At 57.1% G+C, this 18374-nt stretch overlaps 1 protein-coding gene across 2 annotated transcripts; it reads left to right on the forward strand.

Moving 5' to 3' along the window:
* Nucleotides 1-219: 219 nt before the first annotated feature.
* Nucleotides 220-17813, forward strand: LOC114229950 (inter-alpha-trypsin inhibitor heavy chain H3-like). Of its 2 annotated transcripts, none has more exons than XM_054729691.1 (20): nt 220-312; nt 949-969; nt 2266-2432; nt 2514-2618; nt 2872-3034; nt 3576-3689; nt 4750-4875; nt 5166-5282; nt 5771-5939; nt 6513-6638; nt 6940-7121; nt 8300-8485; nt 8650-8789; nt 9437-9604; nt 11575-11606; nt 11741-11854; nt 16031-16235; nt 16906-17075; nt 17258-17369; nt 17678-17813. In XM_054729691.1, exons 1-20 carry the CDS (start codon nt 220-222, stop codon nt 17805-17807), a joined length of 2640 nt encoding a protein of 879 aa, XP_054585666.1. In that variant the 3' UTR covers nt 17808-17813. The 2 variants fall into 2 exon arrangements, with proteins under 2 accessions (XP_054585666.1, XP_054585667.1); XM_054729692.1 differs by having other exon boundaries at nt 9437-9591; nt 11571-11606.
* Nucleotides 17814-18374: the final 561 nt, after the last annotated feature.

Raw genomic sequence — 18374 nt, forward strand, 5'->3', positions numbered from 1 at the left:
CCTCCATGTCCCCCAGCCACTGGGAGTGAAGTTCACACGCTGTTGACAATAACCATGGGGCCCCTTTGGTTCAGGCAAATCCAGACCCTGTTGCTCCATCCAAAAGCTGGCTTCCCGGACAGCCTCCGCCTCCCTCTCCTCCCGCACTGCTGGAGGTCACTGACCCCACCGGTCAGCTGACTCATATAAAGACCGCGGGCCAGGCCTGGGAGCTCAGCGATGGCGTCTGCTCGGTGGCCCTGCCTCATCGTGGCCCTGCTCTCCACCTCGGTGGTCTTTGGCTTCCCAAGAAGCCCCTCCCGGCCACTTGAGGTAAGTCTGTCCTCTCTTCACAATCTGGGTCCATCACAGGGCAGAGGTCCCAGCCTGGGTGGCCCTCCACATGGGGGAGGGGAAGGTAGAGGGCGGGGTCGTGAGCTGCAGGGGACAAGGCTGGGATTTGGGAGGACTGGGCTCCAAACTTACCCTTTGATTCTGGGCAAGGCTCTTAAATCTCCCTGGGCCTCTGTTTCTCCACCTGTCAAATGGGTGATACACCAGGAACTGCTCACCTCACTGAGCAGCTGTGCAGGTCCACCTCTGAGAAAAGGGCAGAGGCGCCTAGGAAGGGCTGGGCGAGCCTGTGGTGTGCATGGTGCGGGGTGCTCTGGGGGAGGCCTCATGGACCCGGTGCAGGGACAGGCAGAGTGAGCCAAGGTCTGTGCAGCAGGGAAAAGCCCTGTCCTCTCCTCTGGGTAACCTGAGACCTGCTCTCTCCGGATCTCAGTTTCCCCATCTATTCAGAGCCCTTCCTCCTCTGACCTTGGCTCCAGGTGGGTCCTACATCCAGAGGCCCTTCAAGGTGTATGTGGGGGTCACCACTGAACCCTGGTGTCTGCCAAGAACCTGCCCCCCAGCCACAGTGGCCTTGGCCTTGACCTGACAGTGTGTTTGTCTTTGCTTTTCCAGAAACGCAGCGTCGTGGAAGAGGTGAGGACTTTCACCAGGGAGGGGGCATGGGGAGGGGGGCAGGGTGGAGCTGGTTGCCCAACAGCTGAAGAGTTGGGTCATAGCACAGGTCCGGCACAGCTGACACACAGCTCACAGCCCCTACCCTGGCAGACGCCCATGTGACTCACGACCCCCAGGAAAGAGTGGCATAGAACCATGCCCCCTGACCTCTCCAAATGCAGCCCAGGATGGCCATTGCACTGTCCTTCCTTCCACAAACACTTCCCAAGCAGTTGCTGGTACTGGGTGGGCAGTGAAAGGCCCTGTCACACCTTCACGGAGCATCTTCACATCCACATTTACCCAGATGTCTCCCTAGAGCCTCCCTCAGTTCACCCTCCCCCCGGCCCCCGGGAAAGAGAACACTGGGGGCATGAAGTCCTGCCCCACACTCTCTTGTCAGCACAGGAAATAAGTGCCTATTTGGGAGGTAGAATCACACAATCACCAAAGGGCACAGTAGGAGGTAGAGGGCGAGCTTTCTCAATGGAAGTGTGAAAGGTGAGCAGGAAGAGCTGGGACAGGTCTCTGACCCCCCACCCCTGGGGTCAGAGGGCAGAGACCTGGCTTGGCTGGAGCACCATAGTGGAGGTGATAGGACCCGCCTGGAGGACCTCAGAGCACGGGGAACACTGTCCTGAGGGCAATGAGGAACACGGGAAGGTTTTACAAGGGAGGGAACAGGGTCAGATTTGTTTTGTACAAGATCTCCCTGGCTACAGGCTGCATGGAAACAGATTACAGGGTTAAGGAGGCCATGTATAACCCAGACATCTCCCTAGAGCCTCCCTCAGTTCTCCCTCCCTGCTCCCTGGCTTGCTCCCTCCCCTCGCCCTCTCCTCTTGGCATAATGTGAAGTTCCTTCTCATGGTGCAAAACCCCCCTTCCTAAGTGACTTCTTGCTGCTGAGCAACGAGGTAGGCTGAGCTAAGGAACCTGCGGGGCCCAGTGAACAGGGAGAAACCAAGGCTGAATCAGACAAGGCCTCTGCCCTCCAAGCAGGCCCTGGACTCCGAGGGGAGAGAGGTGCTCAGGAAGGCCTGCGCATGCCAGGGCCACCATGACTGCCAGGCGCCTGTCATCAGGACAGTGGTGGCCAACTGAACAGGGGATGGAGGAGGCCACCAGGCTTCCGACACGGGAGACTGGGACGCTTCCCAGGCAGGGCCTTTGGAATCTGCAAAGGGAGTTTGGAAGGGGAGTGGCCAGGCTGAAGACCTCTTTCCAGGGCCCGGGTTGGCAGGTCACCACTGATCACCATCCCCTCTCCCACAGAAGGCTGATGACATTGAGGTCTACAGTACCAAGGTCAGCTGCAAGGTGACCTCCCGCTTTGCTCACAATGTTGTCACCACGAGGGCCGTCAACCGGGCAGATGTCGCCAAGGAGGTTTCCTTTGACGTGGAGCTGCCCAAGACCGCTTTCATCACCAACTTCACGCTGTGGGTGTCCCCATGGCTGCTGGCTCTGGGCTCTGGAGGGGAGTCTGGCCCAGCATGAGCCCCCCAACTCTTTCCCTGCAGGACCATCGATGGTGTTACCTACCCTGGTAATGTCAAGGAGAAGGAAGTCGCCAAGAAGCAGTATGAAAAGGCTGTGTCCCAGGGCAAGACAGCTGGTTTGGTCAAGTAAGTTCGGAGCCCCAGGCCTTGGGGAGAGTGTCTGGTCTGTAACGGATGCAAACAACAACGGCAGCAGTTATTATTATTATTACTGCAAAACGTGTCCGTAATTCTCACAACATTATCCCATTTTGATGTTGAGGTAAAAGAGGCTTAAAGTGAGTAGGTGTCTCCCCCAAGGGGCTGACTTGAATCCAAGGCTCAGGATGGGTGGAATTGTGCAGTCTGTGGGGCAGTCGCTGTCTTACACCCCATTCAGGGCCTCTGGGCGGAAGTTGGAGAAATTCACGGTGTCAGTCAATGTGGCTGCGGGCAGCAACGTCACGTTTGAGCTAACCTACGAAGAGCTGCTGAAGAGGAACAAGGGCAAGTACGAGATGTATCTTAAGGTCCAGCCCAAACAACTGGTCAAGGACTTTGAGGTAATCAAACACCTCTGCAGGCCCTGCTGAAACTGTGGGCCCAGGATGGGAGGTTGGGGAAGGGCCCCTGGGGTGGACCTCGGAGCAAGGTCAAGGTCACAGAAGTCCAGGCCTCACCTCTTGGTTGAGGAAGCTTGGGGGAATTACAATGGCTCTGGCCATAGCAACTGGGCCAAGGGGAGGAGGAGGCTGAGCTGGACTCACCCAGGTCTTTGGATGCTGGGCCCTTGGGGCAACATCACAAAGTGTCTCTGCATAGCTGGTAACTGGTTATAATGGTGCTCTACCTACATCAGATCTGAAATGATTTCTTGGTGGAAAATGGACACCATCTGGCAGGCCATTGGAGAGCTTTGGGGTTAGAGTACCATTCATGGGCCCTTTGGGTCATTTTCTTTGGGAGACACCAGGTGTGGCTGTCACAGAGTTGTGCTAGAAGCTGGTCCCTGCACCATCACTGACCCATCTCTGTGGGCCCTGTCCTAGAGGTTGGCCTGTGTACGGTCACTGAGTAACATCTCCTTACCTTTGCACATTGCAGATCCAGGTAGACATCTTTGAGCCCCAGGGCATTAGCATGCTGGATGCTGAGGCCTCATTCATCACCAATGACCTGCTGGGAAGCGCCCTCACCAAGTCCTTCTCAGGGAAAAAGGTGGTATAGATGCCTCTCAGGCCTGAGGGGCAGGGACAGGAACTCAGACCCTAGCAGGACCAGTCTGAGCCCTAGGGCTTGGCTGATGCTAGTGAACGTGTGTCTATCTGCTGCCATCACTGTCTCCCTGGCCACCTGGGTCAGGGGTGGGCATGCTGGAGGCAGGGGGCTGCTTGCTGAGGACGACCTTCTGGAGGAACTGACATGCCCCAGCAGCCCTTCCCCAACCCCTCATCCTGTCCCCCAGTTTCAGCAGGGCCAGTAGAGGCGCTTGATTACCTCAAAGTGCTTGTGCTGGAACTTGTATGTGTGTGTGTGTGTGGGCGGGACCATTTATAAAGCCCAGTCTCATTCTCCCTTGGGAGGTAGGCAGGACAGGGTACTGCCCCTGGTTTACGGATAAGGAGACTGAGGCCAGAGGCAGTCAGACCTGCTCACTCCACATTGAGGGGGTGGTATTTGAATGGGAACTTTATTCTTAGTAGTAGTGGTTGACTGTGATCCCCAAGGCCCCTACTATTCCAGGGACTTGCTGACCATGGGCTGTGGATGCATGCATGTTTACATGAAGAGCAAACCTAAGTCACTCAGGACTTCTAGGGCGAGGCCCAAGGAGCACACACTCAGAGGGCTGCTGGCTTCTGCAGGGCAGTGCCCTCTCCCACCTCCCTGCTTTGCTCCCTTTCCCCTCCTCCTCCTCTGGGCACCAACACATACCACCCAACATGAAGTTCCTTTTCACGGTGGAAAGCTCCCCTCCGTAAGTGGCTTCTCAGTGCTGAAGGCCAAGCAGGCTGAACACAGCGACTTAGCTGCACAGGGAAAGACAAAGGCTGAGTCAGATAAGGCCACTGTCCTCCAAGTTGCCCCTGATCTCCGAGGAGAGAGAAGTGCTCAGGAAGTCCAGTGTATGCTGGGTGGTGGCAGGACTGCCGGGCGCCCACCCCTGGGCTTCTCCCTCTGAGGGCTGTGCCTCGGCCCCCAAGGCACTCATGGGCTGAGGTCTGCAGTGGGCAGTGCCTGGACAAGCTGAGCAAGACCCTCCATCTCCCTCCCTCAGGGCCATGTGTCCTTCAAGCCCAGCTTGGACCAACAGCGTTCATGCCCAACCTGTGGAGACACACTCCTCAACGGAGACTTCATCATAACCTACGATGTGAACCGAGAGTCTCCAGCCAACGTGCAGGTACGTCCCTACTGGCTTCATCAGGCTGGTGGATTCTGCGTCACAGTGGAGTGAGGGCTGGTGCGGGAGGGGCCGCAGCTGCATCTAGGGCCATCCCCCTGGATACTGGGTCCAAGGCCATGTTTCTTGCAGGGCATGGGGGTGGCAGGCGGCCCAGAACCTGTGTGGCACACTTACCCAAATCGGACATCTTCTTCTCGCCCTGCTAAATGTCAGCTTTTATTTGCAAGAGTAGCCACCGTGTGGTTGCTTCATGGACATGAACTCTAGTCTCTCTCTCCCCTTTCCAGATAGTCAATGGCTACTTTGTGCACTTCTTTGCCCCTCAAGGCCTTCCTGTGGTGCCTAAGAATGTGGTCTTCGTGATTGATGTCAGCGGCTCCATGTCTGGCCGGAAAATAGAGCAGGTACTCTCTTCCGTGCAAATGGGGTTGAGAAGTGGGGGTGAGATGGGGGTAGATATTAAAAAAAAATCCTCACCCAAGGATATGTTTATAGATTTATAGAGAGAGGGGAAGGCGGGGCGAGAGAAACATCGATGTGCAAGAGAAACATAAATTGGTCACCTCCTGTAGGTGCAACAACTGGAGATTGAACCTCAACCTAGGTATTTGCCCTGACCAGAAATCAAACCTACAACCTCTTTGGTGCACGGGACAACACTCCAACCAACCGCACCATCCAGGCTGGGCGACAGTCTTCTGTTTTTTTAAAGTGGAGAAAGCTGATGTTTCCAGTGAAAGAGGAGGAAGGAGAAAAGGATAAAAGGGGCACCAATGTCCACCCCATTGTTGCAGGCCGCAGAGGCCCCACTGCCAGCCCCAGCTGCGAAGACACCAGGCTGTCTGTGGCTCCCTCTCCCAGCTTCTTGTCTGCCTGTCTTTCTCTTTCCCAGACAAGGGATGCCCTCCTCAAAATCCTGGAGGATATAAAAGAGGAGGACTACTTGAACTTCATCCTGTTTGCTGATGATGTGACCACTTGGAAAGACACTTTAATTCAAGCCACTCCTGAGAACATCCAGGAGGCCAGGGAGTTTGTGAAGAACATTAGAGATCGAGGAAGTAAGAACAGAGGGGAGAGCAACGTTCTCACTGCCCCTCCCTCCGCCTGAGCAGCCGGCTTCCCTCCTCCCTGGGGCACAGGTTTGCTGGCCAGGCCGGCCGACCCTGGCTGGGGGTAGAGGTGGGCGTGGGATAGGGTCCTCATGCTTAATCTCAGGGTCTAAGAAAACCCATCTGTCTGTTTCTATCCCATGATGTTGATGAACCACAACTCCCAACAAGATAAGGCCACAGAGAACCTTACTGTTGGTCGTTTCTTACGGAAAATCACAAGTGATGTCTTTCCTGCTCCCCTCTCCTCCCAGTGAAGGGGTGGGAGTCCACCTGACTGTTTCCCAAATTGTTTTTACCATCACCAGGTGCTTCTATCCCTACAGCAACCCTGAGAGGCAGGTTTTACCCCATTTGAAAGGGTAAACCATTCATTCTTCACTCACTAGGCAGTATTTACTGAGTTCCACCACATACTGGCAGACAGAGTCCTTGTGCACAGGAGCAGGGCCTAATGTCCCAACCCCCTCCTCCATGGTGGTCCCCTGAGGACCCACTCCCATGGTGCTCTCTGTGTGTCAGTGACCAACATCAACGACGGGCTGCTGACAGGCATCAGCATGCTGAACAAGGCCCGGGAGGAGCACAGAGTGCCGGAGAGGAGCACCTCCATCGTCATCATGCTGACTGACGGGGACGCCAATGTTGGTGAGGCAGGGGGCCATGGCTCTATATCAGAACCGCAGTGCATGGCGGCCGCTCCTGGCTCTGTAGCCCGCTTGCTGCAAGACCTTGGGCAGCTCTCCCCAGGGCTCCTGCGAACTGTGAGCCCCTCAAGGTCAGAGATCTGCCTCCCCCTGCCAGGGCTGCCCACCCTCTGGCCAGACAAAGGCTCCAGGCCATGACGCCACCCGCGCTGCACATGCAGGAGTCAGATCTCCTCAGACAGAGCGGGTCCAGACAGTTGTCCGGGTGGTGGCTAGAGTGTGAACACCCCTTTATCCTGCAGGTGAGAGCAGCCCCGCTAAGATACAGGAGAACGTGCTGAGTGCCATTGGAGGCAGGTTCCCCTTATACACCCTGGGCTTTGGCAACAATCTGAATTACAACTTCCTGGAAAGCTTGGCCCTGGAGAACGATGGGTTCGCCCGGCGCATTTATGAGGATTCCGATGCCAACTTGCAGCTGCAGGTATGCCTTGTCTTGCACCCCTCCAGGAATGAGGGGCTCACTCCTTCCTCAGGGAGCTGTGCCATTGGGTGATCATTTTAATAATTAGAAAGAACTTCCTCTTAATTGAAATCTACCTCTGCTTCTTACCCATCATTAATGGTTCTAGCGTGGTCATCGGGCTGCACGGAAGAGGTTCCTCCATAGGATTGCCAGTGCAAATATAGGACATTGGTTAAATATGGATTTCTGGGGGAAAAAAAGTACTTTTTTAGTGTAAGTCTGCCCTAAAGGTTGCATAGGACACTATTAGTTTGAGGGGCTGCCAGGACAAAGTGCTACAAACCGAGAGGCTTACAGCAGAAATGTACTGTCCCGCAGTTCTGGAAGCTAGAAGTCCAAGATGAAGGTGTCGGCAGAGTTGGTTCCTTCTGAGGGCCCCGAGGGGGGATCTGCCAGGCCTCTCTCCATGGCTTCTCCTTGTCTCTTCACATCCTCTCCCCTGTGTGTGTCTGTTCCCTTTTCAATAAGGACACCAGTCACATTGGATTGGGGTCCATACCAATGACCTCATTTTGAATTGGTTACCTCTGTAAAGACCCTGTCCCCAAACAAGGCCACATCTTGAGGGACTGGGGGTAAGGAATTTAACCTACATATTTTGGGTATTTTGGGGGTACAAAATTCAGCCTATAACAGACATACTTATAACAAAAATTAACTTCTTGTTTATCTGACATTCCAATTTAACTGCATGTCCTGTATTTCATTCACTAAATCTGGCAACCCCAACCCTTCCTGGGCCAGCTGCCTGCATCTCCCCCTCTGCTGTGGACCCCTGGGCCTCCATCCCCACCTGCTCCCACCCGACACCTTCTCTAGCCAGCCTCTCCTCCTGCCCTTCTCCCCTCCTTCCCTTCATGCCAACAAACATTTCATGAGTGCTTTCTAAGTGCAAGAACGCTTGTATTTTTCTGGGTGTGAGAGGTGGGGTGGGATGGGATGGAGGAGCCGGAGGGGGCTCCCACACATTGAAGGGCATAGCCAGGGCCATGTAGAAGTGGAGATCAGGCCAGGCCCAGTCCAGCCTGTGGGACTCAACAAACTTCGGAGGCGTCAGTGAGAACCCTCCCACACTCCTCTCCGTGCCTGCCTGCCCTCGTGGCCTGAGATGACCAGGTCCCCTCTCTGGACTCCAGGGCTTCTATGAGGAGGTGGCCAACCCGCTGCTGACGGGAGTGGAGGTGGAGTACCCTGAGAACGCTATCCTGGACCTGACCCAGAACACTTACCAGCACCTCTATGATGGCTCTGAGATCGTGGTGGCTGGGCGCCTGGTGGACGAGGACATGAACAACTTTAAGGCAGATGTGAAGGGCCACGGGGTAAGCTGGGCTGGGCCTGGATATGGGCTGGGAATGGAGGGTCTAGCAATGATGGAGCCGGTGCCTACAGGCTGACGGTCCTGCAGTGGCCGCCCCTGAACCGGGCCACCTGGCTTCAGGCCTCCATTCCTTACGCCTCTCACCTTCTCCCACCCCTGCCCCAGGCGCTCAGTGACCTGACCTTCACAGAGGAGGTGGACTTGAAGGAGATGGAGAAGGCCCTGCAGGAGCAGGACTACATTTTCGGGAGCTACATTGAGCGGCTCTGGGCCTACCTCACCATTGAGCAGCTGCTAGACAAACGGTGACCCAGGACCAACCCTCACAGAGTTTGATCCCACACTGGGCCCTGGCACTGCCCCAGCATCTCCCTGTGCCTGCCCCTGGCTGGCACTGCTCTGTGGGTGCCCAAGAGGAAGATGACTTTCCCACACCCCAGGAAATACACCACATGCACATGCCCAGCTGGCCTGCCCTCTTTTCTACCCAGTCCATTAGAATGTTTTCCACGGCAGAGCCCAGTCTGACATCAGGGGGCAGTGATGGAGGGGCCAAGGCTGGGGCCCTGCCTCAGTACCCAGAGGGCAGAGCTGGGGCCCATTGGAGAAGCATGTCAACTCCCTTAAGGGGGACTAGCCTGTGAAGCCCCTGGTGCAGGGCCTGGCACCTGCTGAGCACTCACCAGGAGTGGCTGTTGCAGTGGCCATTGCAAGCCTCTTATATTTTATAGCTGGGGAAACAGAGGCCCCCTCAGAGAGGATGCACAGCCTGTCCATCTGTCCCAGGGAGCTGGTGAACCAGGTTTTTCTGAGCACTAGCAGGCTCCACCCTGCACATAGGGGATCCTGGGCTGCCACTGGGGCTCCTGGCCTGGTGCTGGGCGTCAGAGCAGGGAAGATGGGCAGGGAGCTGAGCTCCCAGCTGACCCTCTCGCCATGCCCCTCCCTACAGCAAGAACGCCCATGGTAGCGAGAAGGAGAACCTCACAGCCCAGGCCCTGGACCTGTCCCTCAAGTACCACTTTGTGACTCCACTGACGTCCATGGTGGTGACCAAGCCTGAGGACAGTGACAACCAGATGGCTATTGCTGACAAGCCTGGGGAAGGTGGGCATGGGGAGTGAAGGCCAGAACTTGGAGGCCTTCCTCTAGGGCCAGGCCTTGGGTGTCCTGAGAGGAGTGGGCCAGGCTGGGGAGACCCAGCCCCACTGTAGAGGAGCAGGCCCCGGGGCACTGAAGGAAAGCTGGCCAAGCGCTGGGGAGCATGTTTGGAGGGAGTGAAGCCATCAGTGGGGACAGTGAGGGGTCGGGTGATCAGGAGCCTCTGAATCTCTCAAGGGATATGAATACAGGAGTGAGTCCCCTGCCCAGGGTCACTTCCGGGAGAGGGACTTAGGCTGCAACATGGAAGGGCTCAGTTAGACAGGAAGAAGCACTCGCAGCCTTAAAGCTAGGCCCCGAGCACGCGCCTGGGGATGGCGAAAGGAAGAGGCTCTGAGAGCTGGAGGCTGGGACCAGGCCTGCTCACCATACCCCAAGAGGGCAGCCCTGAGTATCCCCACAACTGGCCACACTGGCTGGGGGTGTGGGGATTGGGGGGGAAGGGAGGCAAAGAGCTGGCCCAGGCCAGGCCAGGAGCTCCTGGTTGCGGGAGCACAGCTGGCTGCTGGGAGGCCCACAGCCTGGGGCTGGTTGGACAGGCAGCATATTGATCACATTGGCCCCGACCCCAGGAGTCTGTGGCTGCTAACGCATCTCTCCCCTTCTTCCCTCACAGGGCCTCAGGAATCAGGTGAGCTTCAGCCAGCAGCTGGGTGGGCGTCCCGGGAGGGAGATGAGAGAGAGCCCAGGAGGCCTTTCGAAACACGCCTGGGCTCAGGTCCCAGCTCCACTGCCCACCCATGAGCAACTTTGGGCCAAGGTCTGCCCTCTCTGAGCACCAGGGCCCTTGTCCGTTGACTGGAGGTGGGTTCCTCTGTCCAAGGAGGGACAGTCTGTACAAGAGTATTAGTGGCCTGCAAAATGAGCATGTCCCACATCGGGCACTCACACTCCATGAGTCGCACGGCAACCCTCTGAGTAAGGTTCTCATTTTACTGTGAGGAAACTTAGGCACAGAGGTTTGGTCTGTGTGACCAGGAACTCTGTCCAAAGGTGGCTGAGCCGGGGATTTGGCCCAGGCAGCCTGGTTGCAGTGCCTGAGCTGGAATTCACAGCACCCTGTGTGTGTCTCATCATGAAATTGGAGCCTCACCCCTCACAAGCCCATCACCACCAGGCAGAGCTACCCCAGCCTCTGCCTGCCTCACCTCCATCAACACAGGTTGTTCTATCCAGCTTTCCTCTTAGAACAGCCCTGTCAAATGTACATCACTGATGTGTATGTGACTATAGTGTGTGTGTGTGTGTGTGTGTGTGTGTGTGTGTGTGTGTGTGTGTTACTATCAAGGACAGCTGTAAGCCACATCCCACCCCAACAAGGGATGGGGCAGGAGTTCAAGAGTGGCGGACAGGATCTGCTGTGAGCATTACTCATGACAGAGAAGCTGACCTTCTGATGGCGTGCATTTTAGCCATGTCAAAGTGCCACACCCTTGGCCTTAAAATCAAACCCATATCATCGCCAGTCCTAGAAATAAGTTCCCGGGCATGCCCCCATTTCTACATACTAAGCTAAGGCTCACATCCCCACCCTCTGTCTGTCAGTGCTGGGGTTTCACTGCGCACTGGTAGCCCCAAGACAGGCAAAAGGCACAGGTGTTGGTAACAGGGCACCCGAGGCCCCCGCTCACGACTGCCCTTTGACTTCTTTTTTCAGTGGCCCCCGCCATGGCTTACCACAGTGAGTATACACCACGGCCACAGTCCCCTGCCCCAGCACAGCCCTGCGCATCCCCCCTGGAGTCTTCCTAAATCAGCTCCCTGGGGCAGGCAGATGGTTGGATCCTGAGAAGATGGGGGTGGGTGGGTGTTGAGAGCATTAGGAAGCAGGAAAGGGTGGGGTATGAACCAAACTCTGGGTGGGGTTCTGGTGCCTCCCCAGGCCTGCTTGTTTAGTTCAGCCCTCTCTCCCTTTGTGTCCACAGCCAGCTACCAGCCTCCTTCTAACCCCTACTATTATGGTGAGTTCCCCGGCTCGTCCGGGAGCAAGGCTCAGGGCCCAGGGCCCAGTGCCTCCTGCCTGTCTAGGAGTCCATCCCACAGAGGCCAGAGGGTGAGTTCCCAGCACCTAGTCCTTTCTCTCATATGCCCTCAGTGGATGGGGACCCCCACTTCATCATCCAAGTCCAAGGGAACAAGGATGCCATCAGCTTCAACATTGATGAAGAACCAGACACAGAATTGAGCCTCATTCAGAACTCTGTTACAGGTGGGGGCTGCAGGGTGGGGCTGGGGCCCAGGGTCTTCCTGAAAAGGCCTGGAGACCCCCAGGGTGGGCACGTGGACCAGGTCCTCACTCTGCCCACAATGCTTCTATCTTTCTTTCTTTCTTTTTTTTTTTTTTTAAATTTCTTTATTGATTAAGGTGTCACATATTTGTCCTCACCCCCCCATTCCCATCCCACACCCCTCCCCACGCATGCCCCAACCCCCTGTTGAACTCAACCGTTGGATAGGCTCATATGCATGCACACAAGTCCTTTGGTTGAACTCTCCCCCCTCCCCCCACCCTCCCCTATCCTCCCTCTGAGGCCCGATAGTCCGATCGATGCCTCCTTGTTTCTGGGTCTGTTCTTGTTCCTCAGTCTATGTTGTTCATCATTTCCCCTAGATGAGCGAGATCATATGTCACTAGATATATACTTATAAGAACTGAATGTGAGACGAGTAATAATAGTTATGTTGACAGGCAAATGAATCAGTCTGTAGTGAGTTTCCTTCTGGACCAACAGTTCTTTTGAGACCCAATTTCAATGTCCACCAGTTCCTTATGTGTACATGTCAGCACTGACCCCTCAGCTCTGGATGGTGGACAAATGGTGGTAACGGAGGTCCGACCCCTCTGGTTTGGTCTCGGCCAGACCCAGGGGCACGGCTTCACCCGGACTAAGGGGCACGTGGCCTCACCCAGACCCAAGGGGCGCGTGGCCTCACCCGGGCCCGGGATCCAGCCTCACCCGGATGGATCCAGGGGCACACGGCCTCACCCGGACCCAGGATCCAGCTTCACCCATACCCAGGGGCGCAAGGCCTCACCCGGACCCAGGGGCACATGGCCTCACCCGGGCCCAGGGACCCAGCCTCATCCGGGTCCAGTGGCGCGTGGTCTCACCTGGACCCAGGGGCGCATGGCCTCACCCGGGCCCAGGGACCCAGCCATACCCGGGTCCAGGTGCGCGTGGCCTCTCCCAGACCCAGGGGCGCGTGGCCTCACCCGGATCCAGGGACGCGTGGCCTCACCCGGACCCAGGGGCGCGTGGCCTCTCCCAGACCCAGGGGCACATGGCCTCACCCGGGCCTAGGCGCGCGAGGCCTCACCCGGATCCAGGGACACATGGCCTCACCCGGACCCAGGGGCGCGTGGCCTCTCCCAGACCCAGGGGCACGTGGCCTCACCCGGGCCTAGGCGCGCGAGGCCTCACCCGGATCCAGGGACACATGGTCTCACCCGGACCCAAGGGCGCGTGGCCTCTCCCAGACCCAGGGGCACGTGGCCTCACCCGGACCTAGGCGCGCGAGGCCTCACCCGGATCCAGGGACACATGGCCTCACCCGGACCAAGGGGCGCGTGGCCTCTCCCAGACCCAGGGGCACGTGGCCTCACCTGGGCCTAGGCGCGCGAGGCCTCACCCGGATCCAGGGACACATGGCCTCACCCGGACCCAGGGGCGCGTGGCCTCTCCCAGACCCAGGGGCACGTGGCCTCACCCAGGCCTAGGTGCGCGAGGCCTCAACTGGATCTAGGGACACATGGCCTCACACGGACCCAGGGGCGCGTGGCCTCTCCAGACCCAGGGGCGTGTGGCCTCACCCGGGCATGGGACCCAGTGTCATCCGGGTCCAGGGGCACATGGCCTCACCCGGACCTGGCATCCAGCTTCACCCGGACCCAGGGGCACATGGACTCACCCGGACCCGGAATCCGGCTTCACTTGGACCCAGGGGCACGTGGCCTCACTCAGACCCAGGGACATGAGGCCTCACCTAGACCCAGAGGCGTGTGACCACACCCGAGCCCAGAGGCGCGCAACCTCGCCTGCACCCGGGTCCCAGCGGGGTTTCGTCTTCTTGATCCCAATTCCTGTTGGCCAATTCCCTCTCAGCAATTCCTTTGGCCATTTTCCCAGAGCTCCAGGACGGCCGCCGCAGAACTAGTTGGGCGGCGGCTCGGCGAAGCTCCGGTGTGCCTGGTGCACGGCGGCGGGCTGGTCCGGTGTCGCTGCGTCGGCCCTTGGGTCTGCAGCGGTGGCCGGTCGCCGAGCATGCGCACCTGGCCGCTTCCGGGGCATTGAGATTCTTGAAGGACTCGGAGGTCAGCAAGCGCGGAGTCTCCCACCCCATGTCTCCCAGGGGCTTGTCTGTCCGTGCTCGGCAGCCAGTGGAGCCGTCCCCTCAGCCGGAGACCGCCGGGGGAACTGCGCCGAGCACGTTCCAGGCCGCCATTGTGTCGCCTGAGCCGTAGTTCTTAAAGTGTGGTCTTTGGGTCACCGGCATCAGCATCATCCCGCATACCCCTCTTTTATTCTAGTTGTAGAGCATCCACTCAGCCAGCCCTCTGGTGGTTCTGGATGGTGTCTGCTCTGCTCTCCTGTCGTAGTCTCAAAGTTGTTTGGTAGGCAACAATCAGGCTTCCGCCCTATGCCTCCATCTTGGTCCTCCTTTGTATAGTTAAGTCTTGATTGTTGTTGGTGTCACTGGGAGGGCCCTCTTTGTCTATAAAGGAAGAGTTGCTGTGCAGGAGACACGTTTATGGGCCGGGTCTTGGTGCAGCAAGGCTTTGGCGCTCACTGAATCTGCCTGTTGAATGTGTCCCTTATGCGCATGGTTGAAATCTGGTGTCATCTCCCACAGACCACTAGATGCCCTCGTTTCTGGGTCTCCAATGGGGTGTAGGTCAGCTACTGCCTTAGGCACTCAGCAGGGATTACAGCAAAAACTGTAGTTTCCTCCTCCTGTCTGAGTGGCCCTGGAGCAGTCCGACTAGAACCGCAGTTCATCTGGTCAAGCTGCCAGAGGGCAGGCCACCCACATGCACAAGCTGTTGCTTGGAGCGCAGGTGCGCCTGCAAGACTTGCGGGGCGGGTCTTCAAAACGTGCGGGGCGGGTCCCAGGGCGGGGCGGGGTCTCAGGGCGGGGCGGGGTCTCAGGGCACCAACAGGCCATGGCGCGGCGAACCGCAATGGCTGCGAGTCTGCTCCTTCTGCCTTCCACGTTTCTAAGCCCCCTCGTTCCGCACTCCAGCGCAGCAAACACTGATTGCTGGGCGCACCTCCGCAAGAGTCCTGCCTCTCCCCGCAGGCGTCTGGGTCTCCCGCGCGTCCCCAGAAGCTGGGTTTCAGGGCGATGGGGAGCTAATCTCCCCTAGGTTTGGAACAAAAGCCCCCTTCCCCCGCCACCAGCCCGACCCACGCGCCTCCGCACCTCATCCCCTCTGATTTCGCTGGTTTCCTCTTCCCTCCTAGCTGTAAATCTACCATTCAGCCATCTCTCCTGTAGTTCTGGGTGGCAGACGCTCCGTCCTCCAGTCGTGCCCCTGAAATTGCTGTGTGCGGCGCAGTTCGCAGTTCCTTTGTTTAACTTTGCCGCCTTCTTGGTTCTCCTCTGTCAAAATGGCTAAAGGACTTGAATGTAAGATGGGAAATCCTAAGAATCCTCCAAATCAGTGTTGGCGGCCTCCGGGGCCCCGAGGATCTCCCTGGGCAGCTCGGCCAGGTCGGTGGCACGGATGAGCCCCTCCTGCAGAAAGATGGTCTCTTCCTTCACCAAGAGCCGCTGCACCGAGTCCGCGGCCGCCGCCACAGCAGCTGCCGCGGCGCCCACGAGCCCATGGCCCCGGCTGCGGTGCTGACTGAGAGGAGCAGCCGCCCGGTCTGGGGAGACGCGAGCAGCAGTCGCCACCCTCACCAGTCCATGTTTCAGTTGTATTTCCGAAACTGCCATGCGAGGCAACAGATCAGCCTTTCACCTCCGCCGCCATCTTTTCTGATCCACTTCTATCTTTCTATGTAGATTACATGCTGGAGAGGGCTGTCCAGAACCACAGGCGAGCCAGGTTCCCAAAGGCCAGTGTGTTGGGGAGATGGTTGGAGTTAAGGGCAGGCAGGCCCTGCAGGCAGGACTCAGCCTATAGCTGGGGAATAGTTTTCCTCTGAACAATAATACTTCCTGGCCCAGGCAAAGAGACAGTCTACACTGTGGGCCCTCAGCCACCAGCATTACCCAAGAGTGTCTAGGAACAGATGGGTTAACTGTGAAGTTCTGGTCTCTTCTGGGGACCCCCGCTCTGCTACCTCGCAGCAAGTCTGGCTGAGGGGAAAGGCACATCCTGAATGGCCAGCTGATCAGAAGATCTCCCTGGTCTCTTACTGCCCCTTGCCCCTGGCAGGCTTAACAGTAAATGGGCAGATCATTGGTGACAAGGGAAACAGCTCTAACTCTAAGAACAGAAAGACTTACCTTGGCAAAGTGGGCATTGTCAACGCTCCGATGGACTTCCGGATTGAGGTGACCACAGAGAAGATTACTCTGCAGAATGGGGCTGCACAGAGTACTTTCAGCTGGCTGGATACAGTCACGGTCACCTCGGAAAGGTAAGGCCCCATACCTGGACTCGATTGAAGAATTTGTAGAAATCTGAAGACAGAAGACCCATACGGGGTTACAGGGAAGACAGATGGCCTCAGAGTTCAGCCCCTGCCCTGGGGGAGGGTGACCATGGTAGACCTGAGTCAACGCCTAGGGTCCCTGTGAGAACCAGAATTGGTAGCTGGACAGTTCATAGGGCTGACCTTGAGGGAAAGGCTACATGGATCCAAGGATCAGGTAGACGTGGCAATCTGGTAATAGCAAGAATCCTATTTGCATCTTCTCTGGCTGAATTTATTAGTTCCCAAACTGCTCAGCCTCTCCTATGTCTTTAGATTACCCAGAGCCAAGTAGGCAGGCAGGAGTGTTATTCCCGCTGAGGCTCAGAGATGGGGAAGAACCTGCCCAGGAAGCTAGTGGCTGAGCTGGGACTGGATCCCAGGCCACCAGATTCTGAGGACAGCCCCTTTCCTGCTGACAGAGGAGTAAGAATGCATTCAGTGGAGGCAGAGTTGGCATGCATGACATGTCTTTCCTCCAGCAGCCCTGAACTAGTTCCTGGAGTCTGTGTGTTCTCAGGTGCCATGCACAGGGTGGGCTCTGCCAGGATGTCCTTGATTCAGATGCCTGGTGTCATGGCCACTGTGCCCCTGCTGTCCTCCTCTTCTCCCCTAGGTTCTCTGTGAAGATCAGCAGGGAGGCTCTGGTGGTCTCCTTTGGAAAAGGGATTGCCTTTAAGGTGGTTCTGCACCAGGTGTGGAAGAAACATCCCGTCCACCTTAACTATCTGGGCTTCTACGTGCTGGATAGTGGCAAGATGTCAACAAAGTCACACGGGCTGCTGGGTATGGAATGGTCAAGCTTCAGGCTGTGCAGGGCAGAGGGAAAAGCCATGTGCAAGGCCATCCTAGCCACTCCGTGCCCAGCACACAGCACCCCACTCATCCCTTGCCTTAACCTGGAAGGCCAGTGGCCATGCTACCTGGGCGATGGCAGGGGCTGACAGTGTCAATGTTTTTCTTCCCAGGACAATTCTTCTGCCCCCTTGCTTTTAAAGTGTCTGACTTCAACCCAGGCAATGAGCCCTCAAAGATACATGCCACAATGCTGGTGAAGCAACATCGGCTGGCAGTCACCAGGTGAGGGGACCCAACTGACACCCTCACCCTGCCCACTACCAAGCCAGGAGGAAAGATCCCTCTCTGCCCACACACATTGGTCTTCTGTGGGGTGCCCCCATTTCCCTCTGGGGTCTTGGCCCCCTCTTGGCCCCTCGAAACCAGGGAAAGGCCACACTCAGTCCCCTAGAAGGAGTAACTATGCAACCTCGTTCTTTGCCATAGAATTATGTAGTTGGCAACATCACACCCTTTTCCAACCTTGGTCCATGAGCGTAGCAGCCATCTTGTCTACCCTGTGTATCACAGCATCTCTCTCCTTTTTCCAGGGGCTCCCAGAAAGACTACAGGAAGGATGTCCATAATGGCACACATGTGGGCTGCTGGTTCATCCACAACAATGGCCAAGGGGTGATTGATGGAGTCCACAGCGACTACATTGTCCCTGCCCTGTTCTGAGTGACTGGCCCAGCTCACCTGGCATTTGGAGCGGACCACAGAGCCAGGCCTGAGGGAGGGCTGTGACCATAGAGGACACGGTGGAATCCAGACCGCTGCCAGCCTGTGCATGCCTCTCTCAGCCCCTGCTCTGGGGAACACCAGCCGGGACCTGACAGCTCAAAGGAAGGGCTGGCTCCTAGGAAGGCAGCTTCCTGGGCCTCCCCAGCAATGCGGCTGAAGGACAGGGCTGGTTGGCATCACACTTTGGCAAGTCAAATGTATGATGAAAAATAAATTGACTCTGGAGCAAAGAGTCTCTGAGAAGTTGGGAAGGGCTGAGTGCAATTCAGAGACCAAAAGGTTCATGAGGAAAGTCTGGTCCTTGCTCAGGAGCTCCTGTCAGGTCCTTCAGGCCTGGAGGTCCTTCTGTGACTCAGAAGCAGAGTCCTCCAGGGCTGGCACAGTCTGCAGTGGATTGTAGATGCCATCCAACCACCCACCCGCCCACTGTCCATCCGTCCATCCAACCATCCATCCAACCATCCATTTGTTCATCAGACAAACCCAATAATCTGAGCTAGAATC

The sequence above is a fragment of the Eptesicus fuscus genome, chromosome 18, assembly GCF_027574615.1.
Source record: "Eptesicus fuscus isolate TK198812 chromosome 18, DD_ASM_mEF_20220401, whole genome shotgun sequence".
NCBI lineage: Eukaryota > Metazoa > Chordata > Mammalia > Chiroptera > Vespertilionidae > Eptesicus > Eptesicus fuscus.

Excerpts from the sequence above, each read along its gene's own strand:
- LOC114229950 (XM_054729691.1), top strand. The coding sequence starts at position 220 with ATGGCGTCTGCTCGGTGGCCCTGCCTCATCGTGGCCCTGCTCTCCACC. Across the intron at positions 970-2,265 it reads AACGCAGCGTCGTGGAAGAG|AAGGCTGATGACATTGAGGT; the intron begins GTGAGGACTTTC and ends CCTCTCCCACAG. Across the intron at positions 6,639-6,939 it reads TGACGGGGACGCCAATGTTG|GTGAGAGCAGCCCCGCTAAG; the intron begins GTGAGGCAGGGG and ends TTTATCCTGCAG.